The sequence below is a fragment of the Thunnus albacares genome, chromosome 4, assembly GCF_914725855.1.
Source record: "Thunnus albacares chromosome 4, fThuAlb1.1, whole genome shotgun sequence".
Classification (NCBI taxonomy): Eukaryota; Metazoa; Chordata; class Actinopteri; order Scombriformes; family Scombridae; genus Thunnus; species Thunnus albacares.
In genome coordinates this window covers 32999987-33022347 of record NC_058109.1, presented here as the reverse complement: position 1 = coordinate 33022347, position 22361 = coordinate 32999987, and the positions used below count along the sequence as shown (strand labels likewise).

Sequence of the window (22361 nt, the reverse complement as noted above, 5' to 3'; positions counted from 1 at the left end):
GGGGTGAGACATGTCTCTTACAGATGTGAGAAAACGGCCATGTCTCTGAGACGGAGTGTGTTGACGGTCTAATTGGCAGAATAGAATTATTGAGTTAGTCTGAAGTGAATTGAAGGTAATTTAATGAGTAGAGTTAAAGGAGAGCTGACAGGGCGCGCAACTGTGGGAAAACAGGTTTCTACTCTCTCCACAGACACAAAAGACTGGAGTGTGTCTGCGTTTACAGCTCGCAAGGATGTACAGTCGGGTGAACTCTCACTCGTACTCTCTCTCTTTCTCTCTCTTCATTTGTTGGGGTTGCCATGGTGATGTGGGAGGCTTGTCTCGGCGGCCCATAATTTCCAGAGAGCCTGTCTGGATGTGACACGTCCTTTTCAGCTGGGCATTGTTTAGATGCTGATTTACGTGTGTTTGTTGCACTTTACCACCACCTCCTCCACACCTCCAGGTGGGCGGCAAACTTTCAAAGGATCAATACATCCAGTAGATGATAAAGCAGCATGCTGACGTGTTGTTTGGTTGACAGGTTTGATTAAATGATTTGGATACAATGAGAAAGTCTTAAATTGGATTAGAAGAATTTTGCTAGAAATGTTTGAATCTTTTTCATAAATGAACTTGTCGTTATGACTTTACCTATGCTGCTTCTTTGCCTGTTTGGAGCAGTCCTTATTTTCCCAACCAGCCCATCCCTCTTCCCTCCCAGTAGGCGTTCCTACAACACAGAAGAGTCCAATCACAGCCAAGCCCTTTACCCCATCCCTCCGTGGTCAGCCTGTTAAGGACTTTTTTGTGTTCACATGTTTTTTTCCTTCTCTTTTTACTTTTTTTTTTCTTCTACCCCTCATTGAGCCACTTGAGCCTGGAGCAGATGGAAAGATTGTAGTGGGGGGAAAGTAAGCGAGCAACAGAGAAAGAGAGAGAATTGGAAGAAGCCATGCAGAGATTGAGGCAGCCCAGCGACGATGCTTGATGAACTGAGCCACTGACCACCAGAAAGACTTTCTTCCACTTTGATTTAACACCAGAGAGACCAAAGAATCAGACAGGAAAACCCCGAGGAGAGACACTGACTCATCGTCCCAGCTGACGGGCAACAAGGAGCCCAGGACGTGGGGAGAAAAAGAAAGAAAGAAAGAAAGAGCTAGAGATAAGGAGAAAGAGGGGAGTTCTACAGATGAGAGTTAAAGCAGAGAGGCAGAAGGAGATGCTCAGAGGGACCAGATAGTGAAGAGAAAAGTGAGACAATTCACAGGATTGCTGCAGGTGTTGTTGTCTTCAAAGACTGCTCAAAGAAAGGGTGACACACCAGGGTCACCCGAACAAAAGCTGCTGCAAGTAAAACAGGGAAAAGAAAAAGTGAGCCCAGGCAGAAGTAAAGAGACTAGAGCTAGAGAAGGATGGCCAACTCAGGTCTCCAGTTGTTGGGTTATTTCCTGGCATTGGGTGGCTGGATCGGCATCATCTCCACCACCGCTTTGCCCCAGTGGAAGCAGTCATCGTACGCCGGTGATGCCATCATCACAGCTGTGGGTCTGTATGAGGGGCTGTGGATGAGCTGCGCCTCGCAGAGCACAGGACAGGTGCAGTGCAAGATCTTTGACTCCATGCTCTCGCTGGACAGTGAGTACGATGTTTCAAATTGGCTCGACAAAACCTGACTGTCTAACTTGTAGTGGCTTCTACTTTCTATAGCTGTTAGTGTTACTGACCCCCCTCCTAGACATTCTACCAACTATTTGATAAAACTTCTTCTCATGGGATTATATGTCATCATAAGTATATTGTGAGTTGACGACTATTATTATATTTGAGGCATGACAAAACGAACAAAATATGGAAAAATCTTAGTGGGGTGGGAGGGTTATCTTTGTAGCTGATGAAATGATGTTTATTGTGTAATTTGTCAGATGATGGAAAAGCACAATTAAAATTCAAGCGAGACAATAATCTTCTAATGCATCACCAAGAAAGGTTTATCCAATTATTTGAATCACACTCTATTCTTAATACTTTATTCTCACATTCTCAAATTGCTTTCTTTCTCGGCTGCCCTCATTGAATTTTATTTCATAAAAAAACAATAGTCTTATTGATAAAGCAGTGAGTTTTGTGAGTGAGACCCACTGGAAACCTCTGCCTTCACTCAGTCTTCCCAAGAAATATCTGTTGTGCTGTATGACAAACCACTACGGTTATTGAAGCTGACCCATTAATTTGGCCGCACGTATTAATCAGCAGCAAACACAGATGGAAAACAACTCCCTGAGCCCTCTCTATCTGTGACACATTAAACTTAGAAGCTGTAAATCACAATTAAAATGCTGCTGTTAGCATGTTTAATGGAGTTCAAATCAGCCTTTGAAACTCCAAAACATCATAAAACGTAATGTGTCAGCAGTGGGGAGGGGTTCAGGAATGCGGGGTTCAGACATAAATTAGCTCAGAATATGAGCCTCCTGTCATCTCCAATCTGTAAGTGGGACCTAGTGACTCATAATTAATAGAACACAGATTATATGAATCCATCCATCTACTGGCTGCTTAAATCATCCTATTAGAGATTCTAATGAAAGACTAAAGGGGGGTGGGCTCGGTCAGGAGTGATTTTCACAAAACAATTGAACACTTTGAATTTGTCTGTTTTTCTCTGTGGTGAGTGGTGTTGCTTATGCTTCCTGATGTGGCACGCTTGCCTTGGAGAAACAAATGAGGCACTTTGCAAACATTTTGGTGTCTTGGTGAGTCATTATATCAAAACATTTTCTGTGGCGTTTTGTGTGACGGGTGCTGGAGCTGATCTCCCATCTCCTTTGGTTCATTGCAGCAATAAGAACAGCGTATTGTCCTTGCAGATGAATAGGGGCTGTTAGGAGAAGAAAAGGGCAGTGTTGAGCCAAACACCAGAGATATTCCCAGAATGCGCTCTGTCTTCCCCACACGCTCACATTGTTCCATTTGTTCGTTAACACACCCAGCGAGTACAGATTCAGAGTAAAGACCAACACTGAAAACCTTTCGAAAGAGTTGACTATATATATCCGTCTGTACAAACACAGAACTGAGAAGTTGAGCAAAGCGTTCTTGATCAATCACAGGTTTACTCAGGTGTTTCCCAGACAGATCATATTGCTATGAAACGGCGCAGATCAGCATCCAATCATGTGCCCGGGGGTCAGAGAAGTCACTGCAGGTCTGAATCTTGATTAAACACTCCTCTGGTGTTGGTTTGATGCAGCAGTGAGAGTTCTGTAGGAACGTGGCTACATTCACAGCAGGAGCAGCATGTGACGGTGGGTGTAATTGTTCACCAGACTGTGCTGCACTCTCCTGATGCGGCCAAGCAGCAGAAGTGGAAGCTGTTGGATCTGCTGCTTGTTTACTGAGCATTTTGCTCAAGTAGGAGATGATGATCAGGATAAGACACGGTCGGGAAGGTATTAGCTGTTATTGTTAGAAGAGTGGGGATGGTGGTGCTGAAAGGACAGTTCTTAAGAGCCACAGATGTATGAACATGATATTAAAAACACATTGACCCTGACAATTTTGCTGAGAAAACAATCTCACGATAAGGTCCATTTACTAACTGTTCTGGAGCTTTTGATAATAATTATATGGTCTTCATCAGCAGATGGTGTTTGCCCAGTTGTCACGAAATTGTAAAGGTTCAAATTTCCATTCGTTTTGAGCACTTTAAGGGCTTCCTGTCTATATTAAATTTTCAACTTTCTTATTATCACTGGAAAAGTATCTCTGATGGGCTGCTGCTCAGGATCAATCGTGGCATTTAATTATAATATCACAATGGCAAATATACAATGGGAGGTTATGGTTTTGTATTCAGAATAGCAAGTGAGGTGGTGTGATGTGCATCGGCCCACACAGCATCCAGTAGTAGCAGCTACTCCAGTGCTCTACTGGAACAAATGTTTCTTTCTGTCTCATTTGTTGGCTTGAAGAGTTTGGATAATTGTGATACCACTTTGTATACTTAAACATGAACTCAAGAAGAGGAAATTGGTTAATGAAGACTTAACTTTTGGCAAATGAAGTGTGGTAATATGATAAAGAATATCATATTAGTATATTTGTGCTTTGAATTTGGTGTAAAACTGGATCTGGATTTGGCTGGAATCAAACATAAGTTTTGTTTTATGGTTGGGTAGTGAGTGGGTGAACACATATTACGTACGAAAGAGTCACAAGTGACCTCACAATGGGATCTTACAGTGCCTACACACACACCAGCAAGCACACACACTCATTGAAAGCTTGTGGCTGGCACCGCCAACCTTGGCACTGGAAAGAGAGGGCCTAGTGGGTGAGCCAGCCTCCCCCCACCCACCTCCCCTTTTCCCCCTAACCTCTCCTTCACCCCAAAGGCCCTCGAACTCCCTTCTGGTTTGTCACCGACTGAACTGGTCAAAATAGTGTCATTTAGCTTCAGCCTAAACCCCCGCACACTCTCAGAAGAAGAATGATGAAAGAAAAGAAAATCAAACCTCTCTCTGTTGAAGACCATTCAGATGCTCCTTCAAAAGGAGCTGTGGAGCCATAAATCAGACTTCAAAGATGGTTCCATCCTCTTCCTCCCATCATAAGTCCCTTCAGATCAGCTTCTAAAATGCTACTTTACTGCTGTACCATGAATGATGGTGTGTGTATTTCTGTCACAATGACAAATGATGACTTTAGGTTCTTGCTCAGGCTGTTGCTCAACAGCTCTTTTTGAAGTGACTTTCTTTTTCTTGTACATATAGTCACATTCCTTTCTATTTTAATATAGTTACACAGGACAATTTGTTTTCAACTTTCAAAACAGTAATTTGGCAAAAAGCCTTCAGTCAAGATTCACTTACTTGCTTTTTTCCAGGATTGCAAACCATGATATGTGGTTGAAATCCAGCAGAAAGATTTAGGTTTTTCTAGTTATCCAGTTTCTAATTTATGTAGTTATTGTAGTTGAGCGTGAAAGGTCATTCTTGACTTCGGAAGCAGTAGTTTGATGAAAAAATTGAATTCAAGGTCCACTTACTCTGAAGACCATGAGATGTGGTTGAAAGCTTTGTAAAAAGCTTAAGTACTATCACACTGTGTCCTACTCTGTTCAATTCTAGGTGAGCATAAAATTTGATTCTTGACCTTGGATCACTAGCTCACTAGCTTTTTCTCTGGAGCTCTGTAAAACATGAGATGCTGTTGAAAGCGCCAAAAAAAATCTAGTAAATGGACCTTGAGTAAAGACTATTTAAGATTTTTCTTGTTAAATTTTTCTATTCTATTCTCGTCTAGTTGAGTCATTGTTGACTAAGGAAACAGTAGTTTGACAAAAAAAAGTCAAACTAGCTGTTATTGAAGACTGTGAGATGTGGTTAAAAGCTCAGGTAAAACGGTAAAACTATTCTATTCTATTCTATTCTAGTAGAGTGTGACAGTTTGAGTCTTAAATTAAGGTCCATCTACCAGCTTTTTTCTGGAGCTTTAAAGACCATGAAATATGGTTGAAAGCTCCAGAAATAAAACTCATAAGTGGACCTTGAGGCATGATTCTTTTTTGTCAAACTTTCCTATTGCATTTTATTCTATTCAGTTTGTTTCTCTGCTCTAGTCTTTTCAGTGATTGTGGTTCTGATGTAATTTGAGTTTTGTTTGTCTCCTCTGATGTATGAACACTTGCCTACACTTCAAGTCATTGTTCTTTGAAGACAATGCCTGTGACCTTCACTGTTAAACCTGTATGGATAAGCTCAGTTATGTTTACTGTAATTACCATATATGTCAGCTCTGTCACATATCACACCCAGGATATTGGAATTTGCATGTTTTCTACCGCTGCTGGGATTTCAACAATCCCCTCACTTGTTGTAAATCAGATGCACTCCATCAGTATTTTGACAGTGTCATTAAGCGCTTAACATTGCGTTTGCATTAACACATTTGTGATCGGCTGTGTTTGAGGCAGTTATGTCTGATCGCTGTGGCGACAGCTCCGCGAAAACAATCTTGCTTTGTGACAAAGCCACACTAATCCCACTGTGTGAAACATGTAAAGCAGGCCCTCCTACAGCTGCTCCGTGTGAGAGGGAGTTGTGTGTTTCATCTGTGTCTATTCCACCTACTACAGTAACTCTGTGTCTGTGCACATATTGTGTATTTGTACATATGTGTGTTGTATGTGTGTGTGTGTGTCTGTGTGTGTGTGTGTAAATATGGTTAAATATGTTCCTCCCACTAAGTTATGTGTGCGCTGAGGCCTGTGTGGGCAGCACATTAGATTTTTCAGAAGGCAAAACCACTGTGGAATGATTTGGTGAAGTTTTGGAGGATAATTTAAGGTCCCAGAGCTTGGCCAAGAAATTCACCTCTGGAAATAAAGAAAAAGTTGGAATAATAAATAGGACAGTGGTGGACTCTCCCTAATGATAAATACATATCATAAATACATGTGGTCTCCCATCAATCCTGCAATGTGTGTGTAACGTCATTCCCTTATAATGATCACTTTTATGTCCAGAAATGTTTTATTGATGTGATGAACTTAAAGCATCTTCTTTATTTGTTTTCTCATTTCCTCACCACTTTTCTCCCTCTTCTTTACTTCCTCTGGTTTTCTCCCTCACTTTCTCTCATATCTGCTGTTGCATCACTATCATTCACTGCTCCGTGCTCCATTCTGCTGTCCCTCCCTCCTCCTTTTCCCGTCCGCCATCTAGTCCACATCCAGACATGTCGGGCCCTGATGGTGGTGTCAGTACTGCTGGGCTTTATCGGTATGATCGTCAGCGTGGTGGGCATGAAGTGTACAAAGGTGGGAGATAACAACCCGGCCACCAAGACCCGCATCGCTGTGACTGGAGGAGCTCTCTTCCTTCTTGCAGGTGTCATTTCTGGTTGTTTTTTTTAAAACAAGAGGCCTAAGCTGTGTTCTATTAATGTTGTGTTCAGTTTGCAAACAGAATTATACTGCAGTTGTTTCTATCTCCTTCAATCAGTGCATTTAACGAAAGTGGTCCGGCATTTTTCTGGCCTGAATCTCTCACCGGGGGTTTTCTGGGTAATTAGAGTCCCTGCTGTAAACAGGAAGTGGTCATTTTAGAGGCATTAGCAGCTGACCTCAGGCATAAACCACAAGCCCAGGGATGAAAATCAACTAAACAAGGATTCCCCAGTTCATACAGTGAATGTTTACTGTCTTAATTGATACAGAGAACTAATACAGTTCAATACATCTGCAGGTCTATGTACACTGGTGTCTGTGTCCTGGTATGCCACTCAGGTGTCCTATCAGTTCTTCAACCCAAATACACCGCCCAACGCCAGGTATGTAGAACACCTGTTGCCAAGCTCTTTACTCTAACAATTGTTTTGTAGGTCAAGAAAGGCATTTAACACTGAATTATTATAGTAAAACATACTAACTTAGATGGGAGATTATATGTGTAACCTTTCCTTTGTAGTTCTTTGCTTTAAATACTTTTGACTTTCTGTCAGAAATATTGGATATTGTTTTCAAGTTTTGAGGTCAACAATGATTGATGGTAAATAAGACATATTTTATCATATTTAGGTCTTCTTAAAGACCCCTTTCACTGTCATTATTATTAATATTGGCTGAGATAATGCCTGTTTTTAGGCAATAGAGATAAATACTCCCAGCTGCCTCACATAAAAAACTAATTGGAAGTTTTGTCATAGACCTAGTATCATACAATCTAATTGGTTTACCTCTCTTTGCCAACTGCTAACCGTACAGTGTGCACACATGAAACACTGGACACTGTCGTACACAGGATGTGGGTGCCTATGGGGACACCAGACATTTTTAATCTCATCTGTTGTGTTGTTAAGATACTCAAAACTCAAATTAACTCTCAAAAGAGTTGCAACAGTCACAATATAACCAGTGTAACTGTGAGAATATCTCATATATATCCCAAAACAACATGAGACCACCGCTATAAAGCTAGCATCTACTTGCCACTAAGTTCGCACAACAGCCAAGATAATATTTTATTGGGCTAACATTTCTGCTGTGTCAGACAGGAACAAGCAAACACAATAGTGTGTGTTCAGTACACAGCAATGAACAAAAGCTGCTTTTTGAGCTGTTTCACAAAATGAACCCAGGAACAAAAGCAAATCTTTGGTGCAGTTGTGTTTCCACTGTATCTAAAAAATGACAAGCATTAAATAGATAAAGCAAATAACAAAGTGATGGCCTCATCTGAGACTTCATTTTGCATATAATGAGAAAAAACTGTGATGTTTGTCTGAATTGAAGCTGAAAACAAAGAGAGAAAGAAAGAAACTGACAGAAAGATGCAAGTCTCTAAAATCACAACGAGCTAAGTGTTCAGCTTACATGACAACATTGAAACAATTTAAAAGTTTGAAGTTTTCTCTCCTTTCTCTCACTCTATCATTAATTGGTCTCCCTCTCAGGCTCCTTTAATCTTGTTTGTTGACATATTTGACAACTCTAGCCTTATCTCATATTTTTAGACCAGTCTGAAGCTGGCTATTGTTTTTTTTTTTTAATTAGAGGGAATTCCCATCCTTATTCCTAATATTGATTCTATCGACAAACACTGATTGCTTGCAGTCTATTTAAATGCTGTAAACAAGTCATAGCATTTGCGAGGCTCTTTGATCAGTCTGATGTTCAGCACTGCAGACATCCTTCCTATAGTTCCAGGAAGATTAGAAAGTATTGCTTTGTATTGTAGGCAACAAACAGGGCTAGCTTTAACTGTTAGCATTTCCTGATTATTGATGATACACATGGTTAGCTTTAGCTGCTAACTGTTTGATGGCTGATAGACATGAGTAAATGATAAACATGATAAACATTAGCTTTTAACAGTTACTAATTATGGCAAATGAATATGGCTAGCTTTAACAGCTAACAGTTCCTAATTATGGCTGATACAAATGTAGATATACATTAGCTGTTTTATGTTGCTAGGTAGCAGAGCTAATATTGTTTTAGAGGCACTTTAAATCAACAAAGTAGAAGCCAATTTTCACTAATCAAGTGACTTAGTCCTCAATATCACATTTTAAAAGTTAAGTGAATTCTGTTCATTTATATCACTATCAGCTATTGTCTTAGCTTTAGCATGTCGTGATACAAAAAGACGGAAGGATTTGTCTGATGTGGAGGTGGGCTTGCTAAAAATATGTGGTGACATACTCTTGAGACATCATCATCACAGTTTGAGGTTGCAAATAGGTTAAGTGACTTTTAAGTAACAACTACTTAAGTCACAAGGTCCTTTCTTGGATATTCTTGGCTATTTCGTTGATAAAAATGCTTGAATATTCTTGTCTTGTTTTTAACTTTCAGCAAGTCAGAGCTAACCATAAAAAAATCTTAAGGGAAGTGATACCAGCAAACTCTGATACACAAAGCCATACTTACCTGTCCTCCTTACATACTTTTCCTTCCTCTTTCCTCTCCTGTACAGGTATGAGTTTGGCTCGGCCCTATTTGTGGGCTGGGCGGCGGCCAGTCTGACAGTACTGGGCGGCTCCTTGCTGTGCTGCTCCTGCTCCAAAGACGACATGAGAGGGCAGCAATATTATCGCCAATCACAGCCTTCCACAGCCAGGGAGTACGTGTAAACCCCACCCCCCTCCAGCAGTCACCCAAACAGAGAGCAGAGGACACGCTTGGCACCAGCCCCCTTTATTCAGATTATGCCTGCTAAAACAAAAACAAAAACACGATCATGCGTACACATATGAACACAATTATGTAGCACTCACACGGGCATATACAGACACAGGTACTTATATATACACTATTATATGCAAACATAATATGCAACACTAGGATGTCATACTGTGGCAAAAAAAATGCTCTTTTGATAATGAATAATCTTTCATAACTTATCTGTGAGCAGAACATACAGTTCATATTACATGTCAATCATCTAGCTACAATTATAAGCTTGTGTTGTGAATGGAAACCTCTCATGTTCCTTAATGTCATTATTTAATCTACTTGAAAGTGCAGCTGCTTAAATTTGACTCCAAAAATTACAATTACAATCACTCTGTGGGACCTATTTTCTGAGAGATTGAAACAAATCGATTGGATTCTTGGTACAGACAAAATTACAGTTAAGGTGAATTGAAAGGCAAAAGAAAAGATGTATCACAGCAGATACCCAGAGAGAATGGACATGGAGCTAGACATAGTGGTACTGCACAACTCGCCAAACTTATATTAGCAAGTCCTATGCTTCCTGGTTGGAGCTGCATCTGTGTTTTGCCTCCATATTGCTTTGTGTATTCACACTCCACTTGTGCAGTTAAGTTGTGTAAAGGGGGAGTCCAAACCACTGTACAAAAACTAGGAGAAGTCACTGAGTAGCTCCTCTGCTGCTGTGCAAGAACCAGAGGTTGGTTTATACAGTTTCACCCAGGACAAGTCAGTTAGGTCGTGATCACAGAGGACACTGGTTTTTCCTGCTCAAGCTCAAAGCACAGCTGCTGGTAAATAGAAAGTGAGGCACGAGAGCTCTTACAGTTAGTTTTACTGCTGTGCAACTATCCAGTTAGCTACCGCAGGGACAAAGATGAATGATGTTTTTAAAAAAGGGCAAGATAAAGTTAACTGCCTGTTTTTTGTTGGTGAAAAGGGAAGACGCCCATTTTAAAATCAAGAATGTAGATAAAGTTTAGTTCACTTTATTCACATGTAGGACAGGACCATAGTCAGAATGCTAGAAATATTGAAGTCATGAGTCCAACTCAGCCTCCCTGACCCCCCACATAACACTATTTCAACACTTATTCATATTTTACATACACAATTACCTGTTCAGTTATATTATCTCTATATTAAGCGAAGTTGGGGGACTGCTGAATCCACTTTTAAATATTTTTTGTTAAGTAGTAAATTTAAAAAGATCCTCAGTACCAGTCAAAAGTTTGGACACACTCTCTCATTCAGGAGTGTCCAAACTTTTGACTAGTACTGTTCGTGTGATTAAATCAACCAAAATGACAATAAAGAAGCAGGTGTGTTCAGTCGTCCTATGTAATCAAGGCCTGAGGCAGCCATTTTACACAACAATCACTCGATGAGAACCACAATCTTACCTGCAGGAGTGGAGATGAATTGTTAGCAATAGGTGTCTGCTTAGATTGTAATGAGTGTGAATGCCATTGATTATCATTTCACCATTTTACTTAGAGAAAGTAGAGGTTCTCATTGACACATCATCATGCTCCATTTACTAACACCATCAATCCAGATTCAGATTCACTCCTTCATCTCATGATCTCTAGTATAACCGAACCAATGTCTAAGATCTACACTATTTCAAATACTTCTCATATAAGTATCATATAATCATAAGCTATAAGACAGTGGTACAATATTACACATCATTTAACAGTGGATCATATGATAACACCATGCTTATCACAGTTGTAAATAAACCATGTCATATTTAACTTCACTCTAGAAGACACTATTTGATTTATTACACATAGTGATTACAGACATTTTGAAAACCACTGACTACTCCAGTAGGATGGTCTCCATTACATATATGCAGCATTCCACATTAGAGCCTGTAAAACTCAACAGCGGGTCTCAATTGGCTCTCGAGTTCCCCCTTGATGCTCCCACATCACTTTGCCTTCATTTGTGTTTCTCAAAGAGCTGGTCCATCACTGTTCCAGATAATAAAGCCATTAACCTTTCTTAGAATTGCTTCTGGTCCCCCCATTTCCCAGTCATATGGCCTCTCTTCTTGGTAGACACTTGTTTGTGGAGTGCTCTTTTATTCTCAGATTGGGGGGAGTAGGTCTATAGGAAATTCCTTGGTCCCTTTAAATAAAGGGGGATGTCAGGCGTCACTAGTCTGTCAGTAGCAGCTGTGCTTTCAATAGGGATTGCTCAACAACAAGTCTGATAAAAAACTACCTGTAAAGCTTTGTCCAAAGAAAATAAAATATACATTTAAAGGAATACTTAAACATTTTGGGAAATACACCTATTCGCTTTCTTGCTGACAGTTTGATGAGAGGATCGATACCACTCTGATGCAGGATCTATCTAATTAGTGAACTTTATAGGCACTGGTAGGCTGTTTTTGAGCCACTCTAGGGATAGCACAATGTCAGTCACATGGCCAGTTAACGAATTTTGTCCAGATTGAAATATCTTGGCAACCATTGGATGGATTGCCAAATTTTGGTAATCTCCTGACTTTTCCTCTAGTGCCACCATGAGACTGACGCATGTTTTCATCTAACATCATCAGGTCCAATACTTTGGTTTATGATCAAATACTTGGAAAAGTAATGGCATTCCCATCATCCTCAACTGGACTTTGTGTTAAGTGCTAATAAGCTAATGTTATCATGCCAAGATGGTGATCTTGGTAAAAGTTATACCTGCTAAACATCAGCTAGTCAGTTAACATTATCATTGTGAGCATGTTAGCATATTAATGTTAGCCTTTAGCTGAGCCTAAGCCTCACAGAGCTGCTAGTGGCTGTAGACTCTTTGGGCCAAATCCACAAAGGGATTGCGTGGCTTTTGCAGCTGCTAAACATATGCAAATGAGACAAAAAGATGGCGTGTAATTAACAGAGCACCCGCAAAGGGTGAAATGCACCACAAACTGCGCTGCCAAGCAAATATAGTCATGTTGCGCCTCTTCCATTTGCATGTATGTAAATAAGGTAATATCCATACATTCAGTGCAAAATTGGTCCCTTTCTATGCACATAATCATTGTTGCAAAAACAGTCTAATTCACCAAGACCACCACTAATTGCCACGCGCAATTAGGGTGAAGTTATTAAGATTGTTGGTGTTAACTGCACTCACACTCACTCTGTCTCTCTGTCTCTCTCTCTCTCTTCAAATCTTCAAGCTTGTGAGGTTTGAATGATATTATGGGCGAAATCTACAGTCAGACAAGGGGGGCGATCAAGTGCGGTTTATGGGTTTATTATTGCAAAATCTTTTGTGAAAAGGACCTTCAAACGGGGCAGATTGTGGGTGCAAATGCTGTGCAGTTGATGGGTGCAATCCATTCTTTATAGATTTGGCTGTTGCCCCGGCTTCCAGTCTTTATGCTAAGCTAACTGACTGTTGTCTCTACTTTCATATTTAGTACAGACATGATAGTGGTATCAGTCTTCTCATCTAACTCTCTGCAACAAAGAGAATATTTGTATTTCCAAAATATCAAAATATTCCTTTAAAGTGCTGATGAAATTACAGCTAACTACAATACAGACTGAAAAATCTGACGTCATGTGCTGTGTTTAACCTTTACCATCATTGTTAATATTTATTTGAAACATGTAATCTCTTTAACTTGTAGATAACTGGCCAGCTGACATGTAGCATCATCTTCCATATTCCCACTCACTGACTTTCCGCCCTTTTCACTAACAATTTACAGTCGTTGAACATCCTGCTGGCTTTCTAACACTTCATCGCTGTTGTGAGAATCTGAGAGGTCTTGTTGTGTCTCTTATTTCCCCTCCTGTCCTCTAATCCTGTTCTTCTCCGACTGTCTTCTTCTCTCCTCTAATTCAGGGCAGAGTTGTTGAGTGAAACTAGTTTCCCTGACTGATCAGCCCCCGCCTTTTTATCGAGGACTGTCCGACTGTCCAACCACTGTCTTCCCTTTTTTCCTGTTACCTCTTAGACCCCAAATTTGGACCTCTTGTAGTAGAATATTTCCCTTTCCACAGTACTACATCTGCACCTTATCAGTTTTAATGGGAACCAAGATGCATTTTCTTCTCCCATTTTTGCCACCCTCTGAGCCTTTTCTGTAAATATGGACTCTTAAAGGACATGTGATCAGACCTTCTCTTTCAGAAATGAGGTGGCCTCATCCATTTCAGCCTGTCAACCCTCTACTACACCTCCCACACCCCTCTCTGTCCCATTCTTAGCTGAAAGCTAACACTGAGTTGAAACATGTGGTTTGTTGCGCTGATTTATTATTTCACTTATATCCTATGACTTCTGGGTTTATTGTTTTCTTTTTTGTAAATGTGTCTTTTGGGTTTGTTTTGTTTCGCTGTGACTGTACTTTGACTGAAACATGTCTTTTTTTCCCTTTTGAATTGCAGACCAAATGTTAAAAGTACCCCACCAGAGAAAAGGGAGCAGTACTTGTAGTTTGGGAGAGTCTTCTGGCCTTACCATGGTTTAGATTCTGTCAACAGACAAAACCCTCTCACTGAGGAATTCAAAACAGACAGACATCATTAAAGTGAAGTCGAGAGTTTATGAACAGCAACCTTTCAAGCATATTGCAGCAACATAAATTAGAGTCTTTGTTGAAGAGTAAGAATTTGTTTGGGGGGTGGGGGGGGTTTGATAATATGTGTTTAGAAATAGTTGTTTCAGGGGGATTAAGAAAGATGTTATCTTTGTCTTGTCTGTTTTGTTGACTTTGGGAGAGACAGTCATTCAGGTTATGTTTTCTATAACATGTTAAAATGCCCGGGTGTATATACCACCTACTCTATTCCTATTCTTTTATTTTTCTTTTTTTTTTTACTACATATATAATGTTTTACTACAGTGCCTTATAACACGTTTGTGCACATGTATGTTTTTGACTACATGGATTCTTTGTAGTATCACATCCTATCTGAGGGATGTGTGTCCATAGTTCCTCTGCCAGCAGTTCAGTATGCCTTTTTCTATTGTTGGCATTTTGTTGGATTTCTGAAAATGAATGTGAAGCTACTCTACAGTACCACTTATGAAACAACAGACATACATGTGATAGGTCTTCAGCATAATGTCTTGTGCCACTCTTTGTAAGAAACTGCGTGCCTGTTTCCAAGTAGCCTGGATTGAGGATATACCCAGTGCATTCATATGATTTGGTGTGAATGACAGAGTCGTTGTATTGTCGACTCTGAAGGATGTACTGTACTGTGTGCTGTCTCTTGTACTAAGGAACGCCAGTTTTCTGAGTGTAAACAGTTCAAAAGCCCTTCTGATGCCTGCATTTATTTACCATGCCATTCCTTTCTCTAATATTTACCTCCTCGATGTTGTGTATCATCTCATTTACAGTATACCCCTGTCTGTTTCTTTTAGAATAAAGTAAACAGAGACATAAAAATGGATCTGGTTATGAGTCAGTGCTTTATTAGTTGTTTCCTAACTTTTCACCCTTGCCTGACTTTCACCCACTCCCCCCACTCATTCCTCTTCTCTGGCTCAAATACTTCTTTTGCACCCTGTTGTTCAATAATTGCAGACGTGGAATTCCACTTCTGCTCCACTGGACTGTGGCACATTCTCAAAGGTGGACTCACAAAGTTAACTTGCTCAGCCACTGCTACAACTGATACCAAGGCTCGAATGTTCTTGTTTTGTTGAGATTCAATATATATAAAATATTTGTTAAAGTTTGAAACTAAAGTTTAGTGTCTATCTGAGTGGTTGCAGGTTATTTTTGCAGGTATCAAATATTTTTTATTCCAGCAGGTGAAAGTGGTGCAAAACTCAAAAAGATTCTTAAAGAATGGGTTCAGATTTGTTCAAGTCAGTTTGAATACAATACTCACACGGCCATAAATACATTCATTCACTTGTCCATGAAGTCATCCCTCCAGATGTTACAACAGTTACAAAGGTGGAGGGAATCCAAAGTCTAAATGCACTCTAAAATTCAGCTGAAACTAATATGAGGCTTCAGCAGTCTGAGTTAGTATATAATAAACAAAACAATACCTACCCAGTTAGTTGATTCAGCTAAATTGCACTAACTGCCCTCAGCTAAACTTTAGTGTGTATTTTTGCTTGGAACAAGGATTTTGGATTTTGTCCTGCCCATTTAACCCTCAAACACTGGAGACAGGATGCCACTCATTGTGAAATGAACCACATAATAACATCCTGGCGCCGTTGACAGCAACTCAAGAATTAAGAAACTGTGTGACCTGAAAAAGCTGAAAAAGGTTCAACTTGAAAATGTCAGCCAATCACGTTCATTTTGATTTCCTCACATATGTTAAAAGCTGATTTTGGCGGTCAGCGGTGCCCTGATTCTGAATGATACATGTTTATCACAGTGTACCAGGACTTGAATAAGGAAACAAATCATGGAAACACATCAGGAAACAGGAAACTTTTTTACAAGTCTGTATAATGGCAGTGGGAGCAAATAACTGCCCAATCAGAGCTGAATATATCAATTATGTGCTGAACAATAAACGCGCCTGTAAGTTTCAGGCTGGTGAGAAACAATAGTCTGTCACTTTGAGTATCCAACAGGCAGTTTGTCACATTTTAGTCGTGTTAGGAAGGGATGAATGACCACTAACTTTCAATGTGCATACAGGGGGCAGGGATATAAAAGGTAGCCGAATATTTCTTACTTAAGTAAAAGTAAGTTTAGTTGTGAAAAATTGAGTTAGATGAAAGAAAAATATAGGTTGTTTAAAATGTACTCTGAATAAATGCTACTGTGTTGCATTTTTTAAAGTGGTAGTGGTGGTTTCTCTGGTGCAGCTGCTGATTTGGCACATTTCTGACTTTGACTTTTTCATGAGACTTTTGCTCCTAAACTGGAAATGATGTGACTTAAAGTGCAGCAACATACAATACTTGAAATAAAAATTACTTAAGTAAAAGCAGAATTACTGGACACATGGGTGTATTGTATTAAAATAGACATGAAAGCATGTGAAACTCTTCTTAAGAAAATCACACAAGCGTAGAATAACAGTCAAAGAATATGTGGACCTTTCAAATGTCTTTAAATTGATGCAGGTTCTTGTAGGTGAAACATTCTTTCAGTTTCAAAGCTGCGCTCATAAATGATCTTTTTACCAAAGAGGCAGACCATCCACAGGTTTGTATAAAGATGTAAAAGAAGGCAGTTTGAGAAAATGCACACCAGTGGTGGGAACAGAGCATGGATGTGAAATCTCACATACACCTGACATATACGGATGCATCTATGACTATACAGGCTGCTCCACAGTGTTGATATGTGTCATTCAAACCATTTAGACTGTCATGCAAAAAAAAAAAACCTACGTGGACATTTGCTCCAACTGTACACACTATACAGAAGCATTTCACAACAACTGTGATTTATGGTATTTAATGTATTGGCTTCACATCCACATACAGCAGATGTATCAGCATCTGTCTCTTGCATTTTGCAGCTAAGCTCAAGTTATGTGGAGAGATATTTATGTACCTCTTATCAGTGATTAATCTTTTCTAAAATGAGACATTCAGCTTCGCACACATCTATAAATTCATATCTACTGTACATGAATATGTTGGCACAGAGAGCAGCAGCTACTTACATAATGAACTTGATGAACTGAAGCTTGCAGCAGAGACCAAATCATAATAGTAAACACAGTAATTGGTTTCCCCACTTTCTGCACTCCGAATGATGGATGATTTGTTACGCATGCGTTTGATTGGGACTTGGACAATGTGGTAATTTAGGAATGTGAGACTGGAAATTATCTGCTTAACTGCTAAACTGTAAACATCATTACAACTACATAACATGCTGCATAGTGAACCTCATCATTTATCAAATCAAATCAAATCAAAACTATAAAATAACACATATGGAATCATGGAATCGTCAAACTTTTGACTGGCACTGTATGCTGAAGAGGAAGATGAAGACAGACATCAACGCTTTATTGAAAAGTATCATTGACTCCAACAGTCTCAGTGATTTCTTATACCAAAAAATACCAGAAGATCTAATATTGTAAATTGGATAGAACTAGAAAGTTCCAATAAAGCTTTAAACGTAAGTCTTGTAGTTTGAGATTGACGTGACATTGTTGGTTTGGGCCGACTGACTATGAGAAAGTCGTGGTTGCATCCTTATGGCATCACTCATATGAGTCACACTCCTGATTGTCAATACAGCTGAGGTCAGAGAGCAGAACACACTTCCCACCATCAACCAGTAAGAGAGGCCAAACTCATATGTGATTCCTGGCATCTCCAGATTCACCTGTCAGAGGAGAAAATGCAGAAATAACAAGGTAAGCACATTATTTCTTACTTTGACTGTGCCTCTGTCTGTTCAGTAAGAAGAAAAATGGATACTGCAATTTTAATTTCTGGATTTTCTAAAAAAAAAAATTTGTGAACACCACTAAACCTTTGCTGTGGACTTATCCTCTCTCTCTTTGACACCTTTTTGTGAATTCCTCTGCCGACCTGCTACACTAGTTAGCGGAGTGTCTAACTGGATCGCAGCTCTTTCAAGTTATTTGAGCTTGACTTGGCAGGTTTGTCTCTGAGCAGGGCATCAAGCTTCATTTTCTGTCTGGCAGCAAAACACACTGTGACTGATACACAGCAGATTCAGGAGCTGAGGACTGGACTATATGGAATAATAACTCATAATGGTCCTATCATGAGTTCTATGCAAAGAGAAACATTTGTCAATTTTCAAATAAATGAACCTTCAAAACTTGTCATCATGAATTTAAGGTCGTACCACAGACATGCACTTTTTTTCCCCCCCCACTTAGGGGCAGCGGAAGAGGCTGCAAACATTGTCAACATTGACATGACCTTATAAAGTTTCTATAGCTAACATGTTAGCAAACACATGCCTGTTTACACATCCAGCAGAGATGGAGAAATATTAGCATTCATTTGGAGTCGTGTCTCCGGCCTCTGGACGACCGTAAATCTAATAATCACTCTTCTTTTAGCTCTGTTTTTTTGTCCACCATCTCCTGAAGGCTCTTTAGCTGCTAAATGCTACACAGTATCACCAGCTAGCTGCTAACATTACCCGTCTGTTGTTATCTGTGGTGCTAGGCAGGTGTACAGTGTGTTTATCAGAACCTTTATTCACTGAAAACAGCTGCTTCCTATGTCTGGAAAGGGCTGCTGATGAGAGAGGTGAGACTGATACAAAACATTGAACCTGTGGCTGTAAAACCAAAACAACAGGCTAAAAGATGTTAAAATGCTTTGTAGAGCGAAGAGGGACTGAAGAGTCTGGTGATAATTCTCTGTGGGTTTGTCACTATGAGCAACACCTTTCACATTACATAGAGTCATTTCATTTATTATACATTGCTAATATAAACATATTGAGTACAGGAGCTTTAAACTTATCATGTTAATTAAATATTGTTAGCCTGTTAGCATACTTCCCAGGATGTGCTGTTTGAATAAAGTGACTTAATGGAGACGTGTCTTTTCTTGTTTGTGTTTGAGAAGTCTATTCTCTGAAAACTGCAATTAAATTAAATCACATTTTTGTATCTATAATGCTGATAACTTTTACAGTGATTATTAGGGATCATAACGTGCAGGGCTAATGATAAAGCATTTAATAACTTTTTTAATTTTTTGTTTTGATCACGTAAATTCAAAACATCCTTTAACAGACACAGCTGTAACAATCCTCCCCCAATACCACCACCTGTTGTCAGTTCCACACTTAGTTTATGTAATAACTTATGGAAGTAACACGCATCTTGAAGGAAAAGGGATGAGATTAAATTGATTAGCAATGCAGTGAAAATATTTACATTGTTGTTAGTGTTGTGTGCTGACACCTACTTCCTGTCTGTATCTGGTGTAAGTGTCCACACCGTACCAAAGCAGGCCCACTGCACCACACACACCTGAGAGAGAAACACACTTTAAACCAATACACAAATATGAGTCAAAAGTTCAACATTACGACTCCATGAAGTGTAAACAACAACACACTAAATTGTGTGGAAATGTTTTTGAACCAGAGAATGATATGAATCTACAGCAGTCATCCGCTTTACAAAAACCACAAACCAAACAAACTGCTTCTGGCTGGATTTGATTAAGGCTGTTGAGTGAGCTGCAGTACCGACCTCCACACACACAGAGGGCGCCAGAGATCTGCATCAGCTTGCCTTGATCCAATGTGCTGGGGATTAATGTTGTGCACCTCAGGCTGGGTATCATGATTAAGATGGAAACCACAGACAGCAAACACATCCCCACCAACCCTGCTCTCATCGCCAACAAATCAGCTGTGGTATGAAAGAGACAAGGAAGCTCCAAATGTCTTCCTGCTCGGTGACAGAGTTCATCACATTACGTACACGTACAAACAGATACACCAGATTACTTTTTAAGCACATTTCATAGTAAAATAAACTCCTTATGGTTCATCAGTATACTTACTTACTTAATTTCCATAATTTGTGAAAATGTTTAACAGTGTGAGTAAAATGTAATGAAAGTATTTTCTACATTCTTACATGAACTTGAATATTTCTTTTCACGGGAGAAAAGAAAAACAAGTGCATTTGGTTATTATGTTTTAAATTGTTTGGATATTGTACATTTTTATAAATAAAAAAGGTAATGTAAAAACCTCACAGTTCTTTCATTCTGATTTTTTGAAAGTTTCTGGATAAAAATTAAAATGTTAAAGTTGAGTAAAATTTAAAATCAAATTATCATTTTTTGGCATGTAATTTAAATTACAGATATATTTATGCAAACAGTATTGGAAGATTGAACTTCATTAAAAATCTGCATTTCTGTGTTTATCAATTGATCATAACTCTCTATAATCTATCAATCTATCAATGACATATTTTTACATAATCTGTTTCATATACCATACTGCACCTATTGTACTTTGTATGTTTGTTAGTTTTTGTTAATTTGATGTTATATTATATTTTGGGTTTGTACAGTTTTAAACTGAGTGTGCCATGGTGCAAAATTTTATTGTATAGATGCCAGTTGATTCTGATGCAGATGTAAAATGTGTTGCTTATTGTTACTTGGATGTCTGAGCTTCATTGTGCAAAAATGATGTGCAGAGTGTAAAACTCGAAAGCTCTTTTCACGTTAATCTGCTTAAGATGAAAAGCTTCTCTGTGCTCTCCTCAAATCTGAGTTAAAGGCGAGTACAGTAGCATGATTTGTATTTCCAGTATGCAACTTACACAAGTGTGATGTGGTAACTTGAAAGATCAAGTGAAGTAGGAGGCATCCTGCCCAGCAGTTAAATGTTTGAAATGAACTACAGTTGTTTATTCATAAATTCTGGATTTTTAATGAGGGTGAAGGAATAGATGTTAAGTATTTTTTTTACAAGGTTATGGAACTATTTTTGTGGATAAACCATATTAGTCACAGATTATTATTCAAAGTAGAGTGTTTTTATATGTAAACGAAACATGTCTGGAGGGGAAACATGTCTGTTTTACTGTTATGTAATGAAACACTGATGGCAACAAACTTCATCAGAAAACAATAACGCTGGTTTAGTTCTTGTTGTTATAGTGTGTGTCAATTTAGAGGTGTCGCATTTGGATCACAATAGTACCATGATTGTAGTGCTGGTTACCTGGCAGATACTCCATGTAGGACACCGATACATCACATGTCCTCAGCCCGACCAGACTGTCATGAACACATTCACCCCAAAGGCCTCGACAACGGGAGCTCAGACCCACCGAGGTCAGCTGGTCTTTAGCTCCTTGCTGGACCAGGAGACACATTACAGGTTGTGAACAGCCTGATCGCTAACATGGACTTGATGATTAAAGTCAGGGAAGACTGTGCTGTAAATCTATCTAAACTGTAAGTGTAATGTATTGGTAATGTTATTTGGCATAGAATAACATGATTAATACACACTTCACATCAGTGGCCACACACTAAAGTTCAGGGTTTAGCCAGCAGTTCATCACTGCAGTCAGATAGACGACACAGTAGTGCAGCCTAGTGGTTACTCTCTACTCTCTTTACATACTGGGGTAAGATTGCAGATGTGTGTGTGTGTGTGTGTGTGTGTGGATGCAGACCCATGTTCCTACCCTCCAACAGTCCTTTCCAGCAGCAGCGATTAGCAGCAGCAGGCTTGTCACTGCCATCAGTAGCCCCAGGACCTCAGTCTGTCCTCTGCTCATCCTGTCCTCTAGTCAGCTGCTGGAGAAAATTAACAACTTCCTTCATAAAAAATATTACAAGTCATTTTCCAAATGCTGAACAAGTGCAGCTGATTTACAGAAAGGCCAGACTTCAAGTGACACAGAGAAGCAGCTCAGTATTCTCAGATGGACTTGCCAAAGCATTTCTGAAATAATGAGTTTTAAATGGAGTTAATGACCCATACAGTCATGACACCCAGTCAGTACCAGCGTAGGAAGAAGTATTCAGATCCTTTACTTAAGTGAAGAAATACTCCATTACAAGTGAAAGCCCTTCATTCAAAATCCCACTGAACTAAAATTACATGATTATTGGCAAAAATCCAAAAAGTAACTAGTAGGTCTAACTGTAGCTGTGTGAAGAGGTTGCTCCTCTCCTTTTTCACTAGACCATCGTTCCCAACATA

At 39.4% G+C, this 22361-nt stretch overlaps 2 protein-coding genes across 4 annotated transcripts; one reads left to right on the top strand and one right to left on the bottom strand.

Annotated features, from left to right (window-relative positions):
• The first annotated feature begins 627 nt into the window (after window positions 1–627).
• Window positions 628–15132, top strand: cldn19 (claudin 19). 2 transcript variants are annotated; one of them, XM_044349868.1, is made up of 5 exons: window positions 628–1623; window positions 6714–6878; window positions 7236–7320; window positions 9468–9614; window positions 13574–15132. In XM_044349868.1, the coding sequence occupies exons 1-5, from the start codon at window positions 1401–1403 to the stop codon at window positions 13608–13610; spliced, it is 657 nt and encodes a 218-aa protein (XP_044205803.1). In that variant the 5' UTR covers window positions 628–1400; the 3' UTR covers window positions 13611–15132. The 2 variants fall into 2 exon arrangements, with proteins under 2 accessions (XP_044205803.1, XP_044205802.1); XM_044349867.1 differs by having other exon boundaries at window positions 634–1623; window positions 14119–15132.
• A 2000-nt stretch (window positions 15133–17132) lies between these two features.
• Window positions 17133–21938, bottom strand: LOC122981121 (claudin-16-like). 2 transcript variants are annotated; one of them, XM_044349669.1, is made up of 5 exons: window positions 21841–21938; window positions 21369–21504; window positions 19873–20034; window positions 19583–19647; window positions 17133–18008 (listed from the first exon to the last, which is right to left on the bottom strand). In XM_044349669.1, exons 1-5 carry the CDS (start codon window positions 21931–21933, stop codon window positions 17793–17795), a joined length of 672 nt encoding a protein of 223 aa, XP_044205604.1. In that variant the 5' UTR covers window positions 21934–21938; the 3' UTR covers window positions 17133–17792. The 2 variants fall into 2 exon arrangements, 1 of the variants encoding a protein (XP_044205604.1); XR_006403161.1 differs by lacking the exons at window positions 19873–20034; window positions 21369–21504; window positions 21841–21938 and adding an exon at window positions 19814–19872.
• Window positions 21939–22361: the final 423 nt, after the last annotated feature.

Excerpts from the sequence above, each read along its gene's own strand:
- LOC122981121 (XM_044349669.1), bottom strand. The coding sequence starts at position 21,933 with ATGAGCAGAGGACAGACTGAGGTCCTGGGGCTACTGATGGCAGTGACA. Across the intron at positions 19,648-19,872 it reads CGCCCTCTGTGTGTGTGGAG|GTGTGTGTGGTGCAGTGGGC; the intron begins GTCGGTACTGCA and ends TTTCTCTCTCAG. Across the intron at positions 18,009-19,582 it reads ACACCAGATACAGACAGGAA|GTGAATCTGGAGATGCCAGG; the intron begins GTAGGTGTCAGC and ends CTCCTCTGACAG.
- cldn19 (XM_044349867.1), top strand. The coding sequence starts at position 1,401 with ATGGCCAACTCAGGTCTCCAGTTGTTGGGTTATTTCCTGGCATTGGGT. Across the intron at positions 1,624-6,713 it reads CTCCATGCTCTCGCTGGACA|TCCACATCCAGACATGTCGG; the intron begins GTGAGTACGATG and ends TCCGCCATCTAG. Across the intron at positions 7,321-9,467 it reads AATACACCGCCCAACGCCAG|GTATGAGTTTGGCTCGGCCC; the intron begins GTATGTAGAACA and ends TCTCCTGTACAG.